Source organism: Theobroma cacao, chromosome 9 (assembly GCF_000208745.1).
Source record: "Theobroma cacao cultivar B97-61/B2 chromosome 9, Criollo_cocoa_genome_V2, whole genome shotgun sequence".
Taxonomy (NCBI): domain Eukaryota; kingdom Viridiplantae; phylum Streptophyta; class Magnoliopsida; order Malvales; family Malvaceae; genus Theobroma; species Theobroma cacao.
The window spans coordinates 10541472-10558252 of record NC_030858.1 but is presented as its reverse complement, the minus strand read 5'-3'; the positions used below and the strand labels follow the sequence as shown (position 1 = coordinate 10558252).

The following is a 16781-nucleotide window of genomic DNA, read 5'->3' as shown; positions in this document are numbered from 1 at the left end:
CACGTATACACGTTTAAACACGATAACACGATTAAGTAAACATGTTTTAAATGTGTTTGTTGTGTTTGACACGTTAAAACATGAAAATTTTTGTGTCTTAACGTGTTAGACACGATTAGACACGAAACACGTTAAGACTAAACCGAAAACCTATTTAACTCGTGTCTTCTCGTGTCATGTTAATGTGTAGTGTTCAAAATTGTCAGTTCTAGTTGCAATTGGCAAGATTTGTCAACTCAAATTCTAGTTATAGGTAAAAACAAGCATTTACTAAGGGTATAAAGGAAAAAGAGTTCATTTTTCTATTGAAATTAAAAATAAAGGTCTAATTTTAGAAATTATATTAAAAATTTAAATAAATTTTTATTTTTTATTATATTTTAATTAAATTTTTATATTTTTATTTTAATTCAAATAAATTTTTATAATTAATAATTGATTAATTATTGTTAATTAAAATATCACTTGTCATCTTGATATAACATAATAGATAATGACGTGACATATTGATATGACATGGTGGCATGATCGCGTGATATTTTCATTTAATGTTCAGTTACATTAATAGCATTTACCATAAAAAATAATAAATTATATTTTAACTAATGATAGTTAATTAATTATTAATTATATAAACTTATTTGTGAAATAATATAAGAATAAAAAATATTTAATTTTTTAAAAATAATTTAAAAAAAATTATGTGAAAAATAAAGTAAAATAAGAGTGTGCATGGGATTACCTTACCTTTGAAATTTTTGACAAATTGAGAAATCAATATTCTGGAATTCTGAGCTATCAGATGAAGAGGAAGCAAGCAAGCATACCCGAGAATCTTATCGATATTTCAGCCAAAAATTAAACATTGCGTGAAGCAAACGCGCTTACAACAAGAGATGACATCCGAGAGCAACTGGAGCCCTGGCCACTATATCAATGAATTTCATTTGTTAATAGCCCCCGGAAAACAAAAACTGTAACCCAACTAAGAGTTGGAAATAGGATAATGTTGATAACGGTCAGAGAAGCTTCGTCTTGGTCTCTTAGCTTCAACCTCTGTACACTCTCTCATCCCAATCCCAAACCTTCTCCATTATTCAAAAACTATGTCTGCAGAGCCAGTTTAACTGTCCATAGAAAACCCAGCTCCAACCAATCATGGAAACTGGGTCTTCTTTCTAACGGGTAACCTCGTTCAGATACCCTTTTGTATGATCTTCTATAAATCCTTGTTTTACCCTTTATTTTTTCCATTTTAGTCTTGTAGTCTCGTTCAAAAAATGGTCTTCTTTTTGGCTTGAAATTTGCTTGTGTGTTTTGTTTAATATTATTATATGCTTTATATTGTACATTGAGCTTGCTATTGCTAGGGAGGAAAATGTTATGTTCTGAGGGGATAAGCAAGTTATTTATTGTATTTTTAAGGACTAGAAGCTTGGGCGATATGACAGATCAGAATTCTGCAAAGAAAATTTAGAACTTTGCATGCCGAGTTTCTTAGCGCTATATATTTAAACTCCATGTCTTTATTAACTTCTGAACCACTGCTAGGAATTTTCCGGTAGACTTGCTGTTATTTTAATTGTCATTTGTCTTCTGATTGGAATTCCTTCTCAGCCATAAAGGATCTGTTTTTGATCCCCTGGGAATCAATCCAGATGTCTCTGGTCTAAATGGTGTTTGGGAAAGTTTTTCAGCCTTGTTAACACCTACGTTTGAGAGTACTTCTGGTACAAAGAAGGGGAAATCTTCTTCAGCTCGAGGAGCGGCAGGTTTGTTTTTTGAGCTTATAAATTTATTTATCAACTATTTGCATGCGGCAAAATGATTTGATCCGTCTTGGCAGTTGACATGGATCCTTTGGACTTTGGCAGCTGCAATTGAGGACAGTTCCATTGATTTTGGGGACTTCTTCAAAGGCGAATTACCTGGAAAATTTCTCAAGCTTTTAGCGTATTTAGCCCTGTCACGTCTTGGAGTTTATATACCTCTAGGTGGGGTTAACCGAGAGGCTTTTGTTGGCAATTTGGATCAGAACAGTCTACTGAGCACTTTGGATTCATTCTCTGGAGGAGGCATTGGTAGACTTGGTATATGCTCCCTCGGTATAGTTCCCTTTATTAATGCACAAATTGTGTTTCAACTCCTTGCCCAAGTTTACCCTAAATTGCAAGATCTTCAGAAAAGAGAAGGTGAAGCAGGCAGAAAGAAAGTTCTTCAGTATACTAGATATGCTTCAGTTGGTTTTGCTATAGTACAGGTAAGGAACTTAATTCCCCAGTGACTTACAGGTTAGCTAACTAGATATAAGGTAATTGTTAGGTCTGTATCAATGTTTCTCATCCAAAAGGTCCTGAATTCTACCTCCTTTTTCCCCTCCATATTTTGTGCTATGCAGATGACCATTGCTAAATATAATGTCTTATATATTATTGCGTTTCATGGCAGGCAATTGGCCAAGTACTATACCTTCGTCCATATGTCAATGACTTTAGCACGCAGTGGGTTCTCTCCTCTGTCACTCTATTGACGCTTGGTGCTGTAGTTACGACATATATTGGGGAAAGAATTTCTGATCTAAAACTTGGAAATGGCACATCTCTTCTAATATTTACAAACATTTTATCCTACTTGCCAGCATCTTTTGGTAGGACAGTTGTGCAGGCATATCAGGATGGTAACTACATTGGACTTGTTACCATCATTATCTCATTCTTCCTGCTGGTTCTTGGCATTGTCTATGTTCAGGTAACCCTACTTGTATTGTTTATAGAAGTTCTATCAGTGAAGGGAAAAAAATCTTAACAGTTGTCTCAACAAAGGGTTTCAGGAAGCAGAGAGGAAGATTCCACTCAACTATGCCTCAAGATACACCAGCAGAAGTGGAGGGCTTCAAAAATCTGCTTACCTACCTTTTAAGGTCTGTGTTCCCAATAATTGCTTAAAAGGTTCTAATATTGTGATGTGCTTGATGATAATAGTATTGGCCTCACTGAGGTGTAACAAAATTGGAATGGATTCTTTGTTTGCATGAGAACTCAATTGAGAAACATATCGTTGGCACCAACTTCTCACACGTAAAATGGATTAAAATACTGTATAATTTGTGCCTGAACTAATTCTTACAAGTTGATATTCTTTCATTGGGACATGCTCACTAGCATCATTCACTCTTCTAGTCTGTCAAGGGGCAGCTGAAGCCTAAAGTGCAAGTAAACATATTTTTTCTTATGGCTTATGATCATAATTAATGGAGTACTTTATTATGTTGATTATGTCACAGTCAAGGACTTGTAGGAAATTCAATTGATCATGAAGAAGAGCTTGAATAATTTTAAACACATTTCCATAGGTGCATCTTTTATACAAAGATCACATGATTTGAATAATTTTAAATACATATCCTTAGGTGCATCTTGTATACAAAGATTGCATGATTATGATCTCTTTCTTGTAACTATGCTTGCCAGTTTTTGAACCATGACGTAGCATTTATTTGTTAGTTGCATATCTTCTAGAGAGGGGTGTTCTTTGACCTTCTTATAATTTGGGATTGGGAGATAGTAAAGTAAGATAGCTGTCAAATTTTGCTACACTTGCATGTGGATGATAGATTATGAGAAAAAAAGATAAATTAGTTGGATCCTTAACAACATATTCAGTTCGGTCTGGTACGAGCAGCAACTTAAAAGTAAAAAAAGAGGGTGATATGCTTGCATTCTCCACACCAGCTTTAATGTCAGAAATTATAGGCATTTTGTTAACCTTAGACATTGAAGTTTGGTAAATTGACAGATTACCACCTGCCCCTTACATTTTGTTCTATCCTCCACGTCAAGACACACTTAGCATTTGGACTAAGAACTGATGAGGAGGCCCTAAGGTGATGCAGTTTGAGTAGAGAAATATGGTGAAGAAAACAGTAGATTTAATACTCTTGATATGCTGATGGAATTGTGAATTGGGACCTTTGGAAGCTCATATCAAAAGTAAAAACCTTTGAAGTTATTAAATCCACTGAAAGAGTGATGTTGTCAAGTGGGGAACAGTAGGATTTCCAGTTAAATTCCTCGAAGCTCCAACTGCTAATCAGGGAACTGGGCAACCTACTAGAGGAAAAGCCCAAATGTTAAAAAGAATTGTTTGAGAGGTCGAGTGTGAAAATTGGATGGATTTTTTAAATTTACAACTTAGTGTTCTGGCCTATACTGTCAGGCTGAGATCATTTTTAACTGCTTCTTATGAGCTTCTATGCATGGTTTGGGCAACTAACTATCAACATACACAAAAGATGAGCATGGCTGAGATGAGTATTTTGTGTTGGATATGTGCATGGAAGGACATACTTATTTATGAGATTAAGAATGATTGTATAAAGGAAAAAGTGGGGGTTGCAGCATTGAGGTCAAAATGAGGGAAACATGTATAAGGTGCTTTGGACATGTGAAAAGGAGACCTGCAAAGTTTTGAGAAGATGTGATTTACTGGAGGATATTCATATCAAGAGAAGAAAAGGAAGACCAAAGAGGACACAGATGGAAACTAACAAAATGGACTTCATATCACTGAGCTTACTGAAGATATGGCTTAAATAGAGCACAGTGGTGAAATAGGATTCATATAGCTGAACGGCCATAGTGGGAAAAGGCTTATTACTTTTGTTGTTGTTCTTGTTGCTTGTTTAGCTTCTGGTAGATAGGAGCACTTTTTCCATCTCTTTACCACTGTTATTTCTCACAAAGTTGTGCGCCTGTTTCCTGTGAAAATTTCTCTTTTTTGTTTCCCTATCCTTTCTAAATGTAAAATTGTTACCTTTAGCTGCTGCTAAATTCTGATTTCTATCTGTTTGTTCAAATCTTGCCAACTTACTCTGTCCATCATGTTCACGACTGTTTAACTTGTTTTGATTTTATTTGTTAACTTTGTAGTGTTTGATAGGACATTTACATTTATTTAATTGAAATGGAAGTTTCTATCAGTGTGATGGTCATTTTGATCATGCAAACTTTCAATGCACTTCTCTGGTACCTCATTCCTGCTCTAGTTTCTTGTTAACTCCAACATTTCTTTCACTGGTGTTGCATGTGCAGCTTCCCTATCTTTCCTTAATTGAGATTACTAATTATGTTTGTCCATCTTTCAATCAACATGTAGTGTCTTGTCTTTGTATTCATTCAATTGTTTTGGCCAACCAGGTGAACAGCTCTGGAGTGATGCCAATTATATTTTCGACATCATCCCTGGCTCTTCCTGGTACTTTAGCACGATTCACTGGCATATCTGTGCTAAAGAAGGCTGCAGTGGCTTTGAATCCTGGAGGTAAAATAATGATTTTGACTGTTAGAAGTTCTTAAGGATGAAAATGTGTACCTGATTGATATGAGATGTACCTTGGCTTTATAATCTGTTTGGTTTTCTTCTGTAGAAGCTGTCAGTTAGCAAAATCTTTTCAGTGTTCTGTGAATATATTTCATTGACACATGCTGCGTTAAATCTTAAATTTAAGGGTTAAAATCTTGTCATGTTCCTTCCAAATATTTCAAGACGTAACAGATGCTTGAACTGGTGAAATCTCTTATTGCCAATCCAATGCTAACGGTAGGACAACGGTTTAGTTCTTTTTTCTTGCTTTGCTACAGTGTTTAAAACCTTTCATCAGAGCTAGGTGAATGATATGAATTGCTTGTTGAAACTTATATAATTTTCTAGCCAAAGAAAGAAGGGGTGGGCAAGGGAAGTTACACTCTGTAATTTTCGTTGGTGTAATCCTGAGAAAGGACTGAAGAAGTAAAATGATATGAAAGAATATGCCATTATTATATCCTTTTGGCAGTTGAAGTTCCCACCTTTCTATATGATTAATTGTAAACTATAAACGTTTGTAGGATCTCTTTACCTTCCTACCAATATCTTGTTGATAGCCTTTTTCAATTACTACTATACTTTCCTACAACTGGACCCTGATGATGTTAGCGAACAACTGAAGCGCCAAAGTGCTTCAATTCCACTGGTCCGACCCGGTAAAAGTACAGCAGCATTTCTGAAGACGGTAATCCTCTTTTCTGTAGCTAGTGACTTTATTGTGCTAGCCTGATATTTATTTAGTGATACATGTTGATGATTGTGTTCAACTGCTTTTACCATATAGTCTGCGTGTGGTTATCAATATGATCGTCTATGACAATTCATTACAAAATTTTAACAAATTTTGTCCTCTAATTCTAGAAAAGGAAAAAAAAAGGAAAGAAAACAAAGAAATTTATCATGACTTGAAATGTGGACTCCTGAAATTTTCAACTATTTAAATCCACTTTCTCATAAGGTAGGTAATAGATATTTGTGTCTTCTGCTCCTTGTATTCAAACCGCTTCGTTATTTAGATATTGTATCCAAAATTATTTGGCTGACTTTAATTGTATTTCTAACTTAACCTCCATTTGTTTTTTCTTTTTAAATGACGGACTCATATTTGCATCTATGATTGGAATATAGGTTCTTAGTCGGATATCAGTTTTGGGTTCAGCATTTTTAGCAATCTTGGCTGCTGGTCCTGCTGTAATTGAGCAAACCACACACTTAACTGCATTCCGAGGATTTGCAGGGACTTCTGTTCTTATTCTTGTGGGATGTGCAACTGATACTGCAAGAAAAGTTCAAGCAGAGATAATATCTCAAAAGTACAAGAACATAGAGTTTTATGACTTCGACAGGTATGGGCCCTAAATGTGGGTAGCAAGTTGAAGACTGGACGAGGATGAGAGGACCGTTTTGCAATGATTAATTCTGTTTACGATAGCTTCTCTAACAGTGTGATGGAAATGCTTGCTATGAACTTCATACTCTGTCCATGGTCAATTTTTCCAAGCATAAGATCAACTAAGGATGTATCTTGTACATATGCTACTCTGCGGCCACAATTATTCTTTCAATATATTACAAGGTGATTGAAAACTTGTAATGTGCTTATTGATCAATTCTTGTCTAATGCGTAACAAGAATGATTTGGAGAAACAAAAGATGGGATGCTGAGAAATTACTTGGGAAATGCAAAACATAACAAACGATGGGATCAACTGTCAACTGTGAAACTTGGTTTAATAAGTAGACATGTGCAAAAACAGATGGAAGGCCACAAGAAGCTTGATCCTGAAAAGGAGTCTATTCCATCCATTAAAGTTTCCTGATGGTTTTTGTGGTTTATCGCTTAAACAAATGCTCAGTTGTGGCATTAAATTTCTAGTTACTATATGGCCAAAAGCCTACTTCATCAGCATATGTTACTAATCCGCAACTCAGAACCGTTTTTCCACTTTAAAATTAAATTCAAGGAAGCTGGATTCGACCTTAGGCCAATCTTCTTGCCAAATGCACTTTATGAGTAAATATTATAAGAGAATCAGAATGATCGCCAACCTTTTACATCAAATCAATTTGCTAATATCTCAGTATTTTCCAAGGCTCATGGGTTAGACTCAGCTAGCATTTGATGAAACCCCACTAATAGATAGCAAATAGTATACAGGTAGTGCACAACACAACCTTCTCCTGCACGTCAGAAAGGTTTCCATCCACATCTGTTCAAGATCCGGGATTCCCGATCCCATCAACAAGATTCTGAATCTGCTATTATACCGAAATATGTCTGACCCCAAGTAGAGAAGCTCAAGCAACATATACTCCTATCACAATGCAAACAATCAGTCATCATCAGGCTCAGTAGAAAAGTCAGGTTCTTCGGGTTTTTGTAATTTTGGCAAATCAACATCCTTTATCTTTTGAGCTCCCCTCCTAGTATTTGCTGCAAACCTTGATGCCAATATGGTGACTCCAAGGTTAAGTTTCGTCTGAGAAGAATTGGAGCCAGCAGGGAATATTTTCTCTTCCTCCTGCCCAGTCTCATCATCCCCTTTCTCATCCAAAGTAAATGATTCTGTCATAGTCAGATTGTTTTCCATCATCCTCCTTTTGTACCGACGCCAAGCAGCCTGTATGAAGCAAGCTGCCCATGTCCTCCAATGGTGGGAGTAAAACCGGAAGGTGTGCTGTAGTTTCTTGCTATGGAGCCGTTTAAATTGGTTAGCCACAAATTTAAGATCTTCAGCACGTAGTGCAAAAGCTTCAACCTCAACTAAAGCTCTGACTGTTCTAGTAGAAGAGGGCAAGTTCATGGTGGATTTTGGTAGCAAAGCCCATGCCAGTAGTTCCTCTCCACAAAAATCTCCAGGTCTCAGCACAATTGAGTTGAAGAAACCAGTTCGACCACCATTAGTTGTTGAACTCTCTAATCTACCTCTAATAATGAAGAGCATCTCTGTCACAGGGTCACCCTCACGAACTAGATAGGTACCTTCAGTGCTCAAGGACGATACAAGACGCTCACATATTGCATCAAGCAGCTGATCATCCATTTGGGCGAAAAAGGGGACCTGCAAATGAGAGTAACTTTAATGAAACTAATTATCAGATTTAATAAAGAAATACCATATGGAAGATTGCAAACCCTTCCTTAGGTTTAAACACGTTAACATTTTGGAGTCAGATCTAATCTAATTGGGTGCAGCAACATTGTTGAGGCAACATATTGATGTTGTTTGATGGAAAATTCAGAATGGAACACATAGACACCATTAGAAGGAAGATTCTTGCAAAATGTGGTAAATGTATGCATTTTTATTCCACCTAAGAGGCAGGATCTAAGTGAGGACTATGCACAGCTCACAAGGTAGTTAACCTAGATCTTCGCAATATGAATGCCCTGCAAGAAGAAAAGTCATGCTCAAAACAGAAGAGGCTGGTTTCTAAGTAAATAATTACATGACTCTTCAAACTCAATGTGGACAATCTCCCATCAAGACTTAGTAGGAACACCTAAAACATAAGCAAGTTAACCATGATTTGAAACTCAGAAAGATATTGATTTGGGAAAGCACTGCATACACGTCGAACAAGGTCCAAGCATAAGTGACGTTGGATATCATGACTAAGATCAGCAGGTAAGCCACGCAAGATGGCTTCTTCATTAACTCCCCGTGTTGCAAGCCATTTATACTGAACAAAACGTCGAACACGATGTTTTAAATCTTCAGGGAGTTGGCGATGCCTCATCCACTCCTCAGTGTCCCTTCGCTTAAGTCTCCATTCCTCAAGTCTCACTGTGAGGGATTGCAGGTATGTCTGTATCACATAAACAAAAGTAAACTATCAGAATGTGTAAGAAAAGTAACATGACAGGAATAATTGTTTTAACTGAGGAGGACAAATAATCAGTTTAAAATTAATTTGAAAATTGAAGCATAATGCAGTATTTTGCCAGCTACTAGAAACTAGATAAGAATGCATCTTACTTCCTATTTCACAACTTCCCTGTAGGGGGAAGAAAGAAAAAGGAGATCACAACTGCCACGAGTGGACAGCTCAAGAAAGACAGTACTATGTAGTCAAGACAAAGTTTTGACAGATACAAATTAATTAGATGCATTCTACTGAACAAATTCAAACAAAAAATTCCATCATCAACACATAACTGTGAGATGATTGACAACATATATCACAACTTTATTTGAGTTAATACAAACAGAATGAATTTAATGTTACAAGGAAAATGTCAAGGATACAAACTTTCTGATACCTGCATGTTGCCAATCAAGTGGGCAAATAGAACAAGGCCCAAGATAGCAATAAGTATAGCAAATAGTGTCTCCCCAATGAATGTTGTTGTTGACAAATTCTGGCCATAGGAACTGAGATGATATGAAAACAAAAGGCATGTATCAACATTTGTAATGACAAGAACTCATTAAATGACATCTGCTTTCTTTAATTTTCATATTAGATAAACTAATTCAGTGTGCAAAGCAATTTTTCTGTAAATGATATGGAAGAAAAGTGCAAATGATCTACAATACTCTAATTAGCATTTCATGGAATAGGTATTATAAAACCATTAAATAATATGAAATGATGATTGCTGGTCATCATTTGTTTAAATTTGAAACAGCAAACAACAATGTTGATCCCACTGCATGCCCATCTACTACTTCCTAGGGGCACATAAAGATATAACCTCTCTATTTTGAATGCTGTCCATTCCAAACTGGAAGAGAGAAACATAAAATTGACCAGTAGGCATCCGATTTTATTCATTTCAGATACATATCTAAAAGAAAGAATTTCGTATATTAATCACAATTATGGTGAAGGTTTACATCTTTTCCATCAAATCTTCCAGGAATATTTATCTCATTGAACACAACTGAACCATTCAATATATTCACATTGTAGTAATAAGGTACACTTTCTGCCTCATACTGAAACCTACAATAGAATATGACCAGTTAAGATGATAACAGTTGTGCAATACAACATCACAGGCAAGATATTGAGTGCATCACTCGAGTTGGCACAATTTTTTGATGTGCTGCAAATGTTTTTGAAATCAAGTAGCTTCCAAATCTTAGTAGAACAGAAGTGTTTCCTTCTCGCGCCTCCACATGGTCACCGCATTTCTGTGTCCCTTCACAAAGGCTTAGTAAATGGCTGTTCTCATTGGCTTTTGGTTCTTTTCTCGAACAGTTTTATGGAACTGTTCAAAAGTATTGTTACCAAAACTAGAAAGGGAACAAAGGGGAAAAGGTAAATAGTGTGGAAGGAGGGAAACAATATTATCATGGGAACTTATCTCCATAACCTTCCATCACTTCAGCTGCAATTGCAAATTATTGCATATCTTCAACCATATACCAAATGTAAATTCCAATACATATGCCTCTGATTCTTTGCATTGATGGCAAGGTCATAAATTAAAGAGAGAGAGAGATAAGTTTACTCAGGGAAGAATGCAGGAGCCAAGAACTTATGCTTAGCAAGGAATTTCCAAGCCCAAATTCAACAGATGAACCACAACATTTTCCCTATGGCCTTGTGACATAGTTCACAAGCAAGATATTGTAATTTCAAAACAGTGCACTTACTAGCATCAATTGTTTTTCAACTATATTATATGGAAAAGATGAATTAAGTTAAAGATACTTACTGCTTGGCTTTAGGCCATTTGGAGGACAAGGAAGACCTCTGATGGCACCTCATTAATGATAGAGGCCTTTCTTTGAGTTGTTAAGGGGAAAAATTATTAGATTAACAACTCATATGTATCTCATGAGATAGTTTCACAAAGGAAGGATTTATCATTTTCGTATGAATCTTCACTTATGTCCTAATATCTCTCCATCTTGTAAAGGCAAAAACAGTGAAAACCCACAAAAATTTTGATGCTAACAAAGAAATAAACTTGCAATTCTACATAGTTGAAATTCCATATTAATGCAACCACCATGCAGCAAGTGCATAATTATTATATAAATGTCATTTGATTGCATGTACAGTATGTCTGAACTACACTCTCACTATATTGACAGAGTATCTAATGCAATGTGGTTAGTGAAATCCCATACCGGTACTGCATTGGCACCTAAACTATTTTTGGTAAGTGTAACAACAAAATTTACTAATCGAACAGTTTAGTTGCACTCATCAGCCACCAGGAGATTATCCAAATAAAAAATTGTATCAGTGTATTCTGTGAATAAAGTCAAAAGTAATAAGAATTGGAATAGAAGAAAATTTTTATCTATAAAATTTAATAAAATCACACCTAAGTTGCTGTAAGCCCCACCATAAGCAATAGAAATACTTCTCGAGAAAGCCCGAAGAGACAACATTTTTTTTTACTGCACTTTCAAATATGCCATATTGGAAATTTATGTCACTTCTTGGATCACAGCTCTTGAACACATCTGTAACATCCGCCCACATCTTGCGATCGTCACTGCCAAAAGTGTCACAATCTAAATAGTATAGACTGCATCTGACAGGAGCAAATTCTGTTTTGCAAATTTTCTTCCAGCATGACGTATACCTGTCAACAGAGAGCAGATACCATGCTGCCCCTACGACCTGCATGAGGAGGCATATTTTTGTGTGAAAACTGACAGAGGGGGTGAGAAAAAAATTGAAGTCACTGACAAAGAGAGCACAACAAACACACAAACCCGAGATCAGAAAAAAAGGCTAATAATAAAGCAAGTAGATAACATACATGGCTAGCTAACATGTATAGGAGAAGATTGTAGGCAGCACCCGCCCAGGCAGTCTTCGTAACCACTCCAGTTGCTTTAATAATTTGAGAACTTAATGGAAAAATCAAATATAATCTGGGAATGTACTGAAGCAGAACAATTAGTGCAAGGGCATTGTTGTTATGGTCAGTTCGAGCACTTCTTGTTGCCGGAATGATAAACCAGATAACTATCTGCAAAAAATAATTCAATGAACTGTGCTTTCATCTTTCTCATATTTAGTACCTAGTGCACCAAAGAGGAAATCACACATTTATTTCATTAATAATTTTTCCCGACGATTAAAGATGAAGTCTCCCCAATGTACTTTCAAGAACTTCTAGTGCGGTACATTAGGTGGAGTCTGCCCCAGAATAACAGCAATATTTATGAAAAACGAAAAAGACACAAGAAAACTATACAAGAAGACCATAAATATAATTGTGCTTCAATTTTAAGAAGATAGAGGGCTATATGGAATTAACCATGACACTTGAATCAAAGGCTAAAGCACTCCACTTCAAAATATCCTTGAATGGCAAAGGGATTAATTAGACCCCTAATCTTCACTAGAAATGTAAAATGTACTTAAAATCCAAATAAGAACAAAGAGAATTGAGTTATGTACAAAAAGGCATTTCATGCCTCGTATATATTTATTAAGGAAACCAAGATCCTTTTGGTCAACAAAGGATGATGTGACATAACCTTCTAAATTGTAATAGTTCCAAAACATGTTATAAGGCTCACATAATTCCTGTTTTGGTTGATTAGGGAAACAAAGAACCACAATTCAAGTACAAGCCAATGTCCATCGAGTCCACTGTGGAAATATAAGTTATTTACAATTTATTTACTCTGTTCTACAATTGAGTTCAAGTGACAGAACAATGCAAAGTAAAGTAGGCAACTAATGTTTACCATAGGATTTCAGAAGAAATATGGTGTTTTAGAACAAATACCTGAGGAAGAGGCAGTGTTGCAATGAGATCTACAAAGAAGTCAGATCTAAGATACCTCTGTGCAATCTTCTTAGGGTCCATTACAAGTTCACCCCTTCCAAACACTCGAGTTGTAGAGTTTGGTGCAACATAACCTGTTCTGAACTTTATAATTATGTGCAACAAGTAGAAAATATCAGCAATAGTCCGAAAACATGTAACAACAATTCTCAAGCTTGTATCTGTCTTTACACACGAATTGGTTGCAGGCCCTCCAACAGCAGGCAAATAAAAATACAATGGGTCAATGAAAAGTGCCACCAAGCAGGAAATAATGAAAACCCAGTTCCATTGTAACACAATCTCACTGCCAGGATCAAGAATTCTCTTGTACCATGGTGCATTGGCCTGTGGAAAAGCCTTCGTCCTTCCAATTTTTCCTATTTCAGGAAGTCTATTTCTTCCTCCCACTATCCCATTCTCCGGTTTCAGCACTGAAGAAAATGAAATCTTGTACCCAGAAGATGACTTTTCAAGGAGTGACGGGTCATTCTTTCCCCATGGAGTTTCTTTCTGCCGTTTCCCATCAGAATAAAACCTAGAAATAAACAAGTTTACCAAAGAACTCCAATTGTTCATATCAAGTATTTCCATAAAACTTTTTACTGAAAGTAGAAATGAGTTTGCATACAAAAGAACATTTTAATGATTATCCAAAAAAAAAAAAATTTTCATGATTTTAGGACTAGGATTTGTTCAATTTACTCACTATTCATTTTCAAACCTAAAATTCAAATTTATGAAAACTTTTCTCTGTTCGGTAATTGAATTAACCCTTTCCTTCTACATTTGACTCCCACAATATAGCAACATCATCTAGTATCCTTCATCATAGATAAGGGGCATTTCAACTTTAATCAGCAAGTCCATTCAAAGAGAGGAATCACCTTCACTTTTTTTTGAAAAAAAAAAAAGACTTTACATTTCAATGCGTTCCACTACCAAGAAAATTGAAAATTACAGAGATTAATTCCAGTTGAATAAAAGTTCACTTTTTCCGGCAAACAGATAATAAGAAATGTAAAAGGTTCCATCACTACTCCACTAAAAACAGCAAGAAAACATTATGCAAGAACCCTCCTGATTAACTCTTCTCCAGTCCCCCCAAGAAATAGAAACATGACCCAATTCATCCATATTAGTTATACAAAGCTCCTAATTAATTATTACCAGAATTCCAGCTTTCTTTAGTCCCTACTAAAAGTCTAAAACTTCCCATAACTTTCCCAGCTCCAAACAGCATATGTTTACAAAAGCAAAACTAACCAGCAAAGAAATGCTAAATCAGAAACAAAGCTACTAAGGGGAAAAAAAATAGCAAACTATTTACCTGACAAGCTTTTCCTTCTTCAATTCCATTGCCAATAAGAAGCAGAAGAAAAAGCAGCAACTTTAAATCTGATCTTCAAAACCCACAAAACAAAACCCTAAACAAACATGACCCAAATGACAAAAGATGAGCTTTAATACATCAACTTTCTTTCCTTGAATCTGAGCTTGTTGAAACTGCAAGGAAAAGCGACGTTATGGGTCGCCGAGAAAACAAATAGATTTGTAAATCTTATTCGTGTCTTTCATGGGATGACAAATTGGCAAAGTCACGAGTTCTTGCTTTTAGTTAGTTTCTGTAACATCTTCGCTAACTTGTTTAATATTTTACTGCCAGATTTTGGACCGGACAGGAGGAAGAACGTAAGTCAATCCAAGTTGACTGGAAAATAGCCAAAAGCGAAAGTAAAGTCAGGAATTAACCCATTTTGAGACTGTTTTTCTTCTTAATAATGTTTTCATTATCACATGAAAGAGAAAACTTTGGTTTTTCTACCTAATCTTTTGCAAATTTTTCTTTGCTTGTGGTTGAAATAAGAATGTTGAACGACTTTTTAAACGAAAATATTCATAATTCGCATGCATTTTATAAAGTTCAATTGAATTTTCTGCCTTGGTTGCGAAATTTATGTCTGATCTTAGAATAAAATTGGTCTTCTTTGTACCAAAAAGAAAATTTGTAAATGGTCTTGTTTAGTTTTTGTTTTGTCCTTGTTGAATCCCAAAATGAATGAGCATTTCATAAAAGTTAAAATTTAATTAATACTTATTGATCATAGTAAGTGCTATTTTTAATTGGTACAAGATTTAAAAAATTTAAAATAATTTTATATTTTTTTATAACATTGAATCAAGTCATTGATTAATTAATATTAATTAAAATTTTACTTGTCATTTTATATCAAATAGCATACTGACATGATAATACGGTGACGTATTTTCACTTTCTACGTCACTGCTGCATAACATAAAAAAATAACAAGTAGCGCTTTAACTTGATAATTAATCAACTATCAATTATAAAAAATTATTTGATTTAAAATAAAAATATATAAATTTAATTGAATACAATAAAAAATTTTATTAAATTTTTTTAAAAATAATTTAAAATTTTTTTTGAAGTATTCTATGTTCTTAATTAAGATAGCAAATCATAAAATAAATAAGTGTTTAACTCAATAGCACAAATACGTAACGTTTAAAAATTAAATTTGAATTGTTAACTTCTTAATAAAATTTAAATTAATCCTTAAAATGAACAATCAACAGTTGTTTCATACACAATGAGGAACTGGTTGCAAGCATATTCCTAGAGGTTGCACTATCTACGTTGCATTGCAAAATTTGTTTTGCAATAAAGGAAAAATAATATTATCGGTTGCCCTAAACTTATGTACTACAAATTCTGAGTAAACATTAAATTGATTTGATTGAAGCACCTAACCATGCCAAATGTATTTTAAAAATAGTTACTTCAACATAAAATGACAAAAGTGTTGAAAAGTAATCAAACATGACAGAAATGCATAAAATAAATCCACGTCAGCCAATTTTATGATGGGACTTTGAATAGGCAAAATTAGGGCCATGCCTATTCAACTATGTTTTCAGTATATAAGATTGAATTGATCTTATTACACACGTTTATTCTTGTTTGAACTCTACATAAAAAGATTAAGTGGAAATGCTAAAATACAAATGTTGATTTGATACTTAAAAAGTATCGTCGTATTACTAACAAAATTATTTGCTTTTATAAAGTAAGCATATGAAGAAATTGAAAATGATAAAGTTAAAGAGGGGAAGGTTGGGCTGAAGGGCAGATACAGCTTCTTTGAACTTGGGTTTAGTAGGTTGAGTTAGCTTTGGGCCCAAATTGTTGATCGCATTGTTAATAAACAAATGCAAAACCCTACAACTCAGTGGAAAATAATTGTTTAGAAATGATATTAGTGAATCAGTAATGATCAACTTTATCGATTAGCATCATCAACACTTCACTGCAATCTTTGTTTTCTCTTTAATGCTTTTGATAAAAGTTGAAGCAGACCATGAAACCTCAATCATCTTTTTCTTTCCTCTTCAATGCTTTACTTTTCTCTTCTTTTTAAGACCAATACCAGCCAGCCTCCAAGGAAAGACTGATCCATTTGATTCCACCTACTGGTTCCAGAAAATATGATCCAATCTCCACAGTTCACTTTGATGAATTACCCCATAGATCCTTTACAAACTCGGGAAGAATTTGGCAGCGTATATATATCTGAATCTTTACTTCACAACATGTACCTCATACCTCCATTTTAAGGTTTCTATCTAATTCCATCTTTAACCATGC

At 34.9% G+C, this 16781-nt stretch overlaps 2 protein-coding genes across 2 annotated transcripts; one reads left to right on the top strand and one right to left on the bottom strand.

Moving 5' to 3' along the window:
- On the top strand, window positions 796-6974 carry LOC18589118 (preprotein translocase subunit SCY1, chloroplastic). The gene is made up of 8 exons (XM_007013946.2): window positions 796-1185; window positions 1618-1772; window positions 1875-2260; window positions 2449-2748; window positions 2831-2920; window positions 5196-5319; window positions 5886-6049; window positions 6493-6974. Exons 1-8 carry the CDS (start codon window positions 1007-1009, stop codon window positions 6721-6723), a joined length of 1629 nt encoding a protein of 542 aa, XP_007014008.2. The 5' UTR covers window positions 796-1006; the 3' UTR covers window positions 6724-6974.
- On the bottom strand, window positions 7338-14892 carry LOC18589117 (probable cyclic nucleotide-gated ion channel 17). Its single transcript, XM_018127188.1, has 7 exons — window positions 14445-14892; window positions 13076-13652; window positions 12095-12307; window positions 11651-11952; window positions 9629-9740; window positions 8938-9174; window positions 7338-8426 (listed from the first exon to the last, which is right to left on the bottom strand). Exons 1-7 carry the CDS (start codon window positions 14471-14473, stop codon window positions 7698-7700), a joined length of 2199 nt encoding a protein of 732 aa, XP_017982677.1. The 5' UTR covers window positions 14474-14892; the 3' UTR covers window positions 7338-7697.

What these genes read in the sequence shown, in the direction of transcription:
- LOC18589117 (XM_018127188.1), bottom strand. Translation starts at nt 14,473, where the DNA reads ATGGAATTGAAGAAGGAAAAGCTTGTCAG. An exon ending in TATACATGTTAGCTAGCCAT is followed by an intron (nt 11,953 to 12,094) that starts GTATGTTATCTA and finishes CTCCTCATGCAG; the next exon opens with GTCGTAGGGGCAGCATGGTA. An exon ending in ACTTGATTGGCAACATGCAG is followed by an intron (nt 9,175 to 9,628) that starts GTATCAGAAAGT and finishes TATGTGATACAG; the next exon opens with ACATACCTGCAATCCCTCAC.
- LOC18589118 (XM_007013946.2), top strand. Translation starts at nt 1,007, where the DNA reads ATGTTGATAACGGTCAGAGAAGCTTCGTCTTGGTCTCTTAGCTTCAAC. An exon ending in TTGGTTTTGCTATAGTACAG is followed by an intron (nt 2,261 to 2,448) that starts GTAAGGAACTTA and finishes GTTTCATGGCAG; the next exon opens with GCAATTGGCCAAGTACTATA. An exon ending in TTGGCATTGTCTATGTTCAG is followed by an intron (nt 2,749 to 2,830) that starts GTAACCCTACTT and finishes AAAGGGTTTCAG; the next exon opens with GAAGCAGAGAGGAAGATTCC.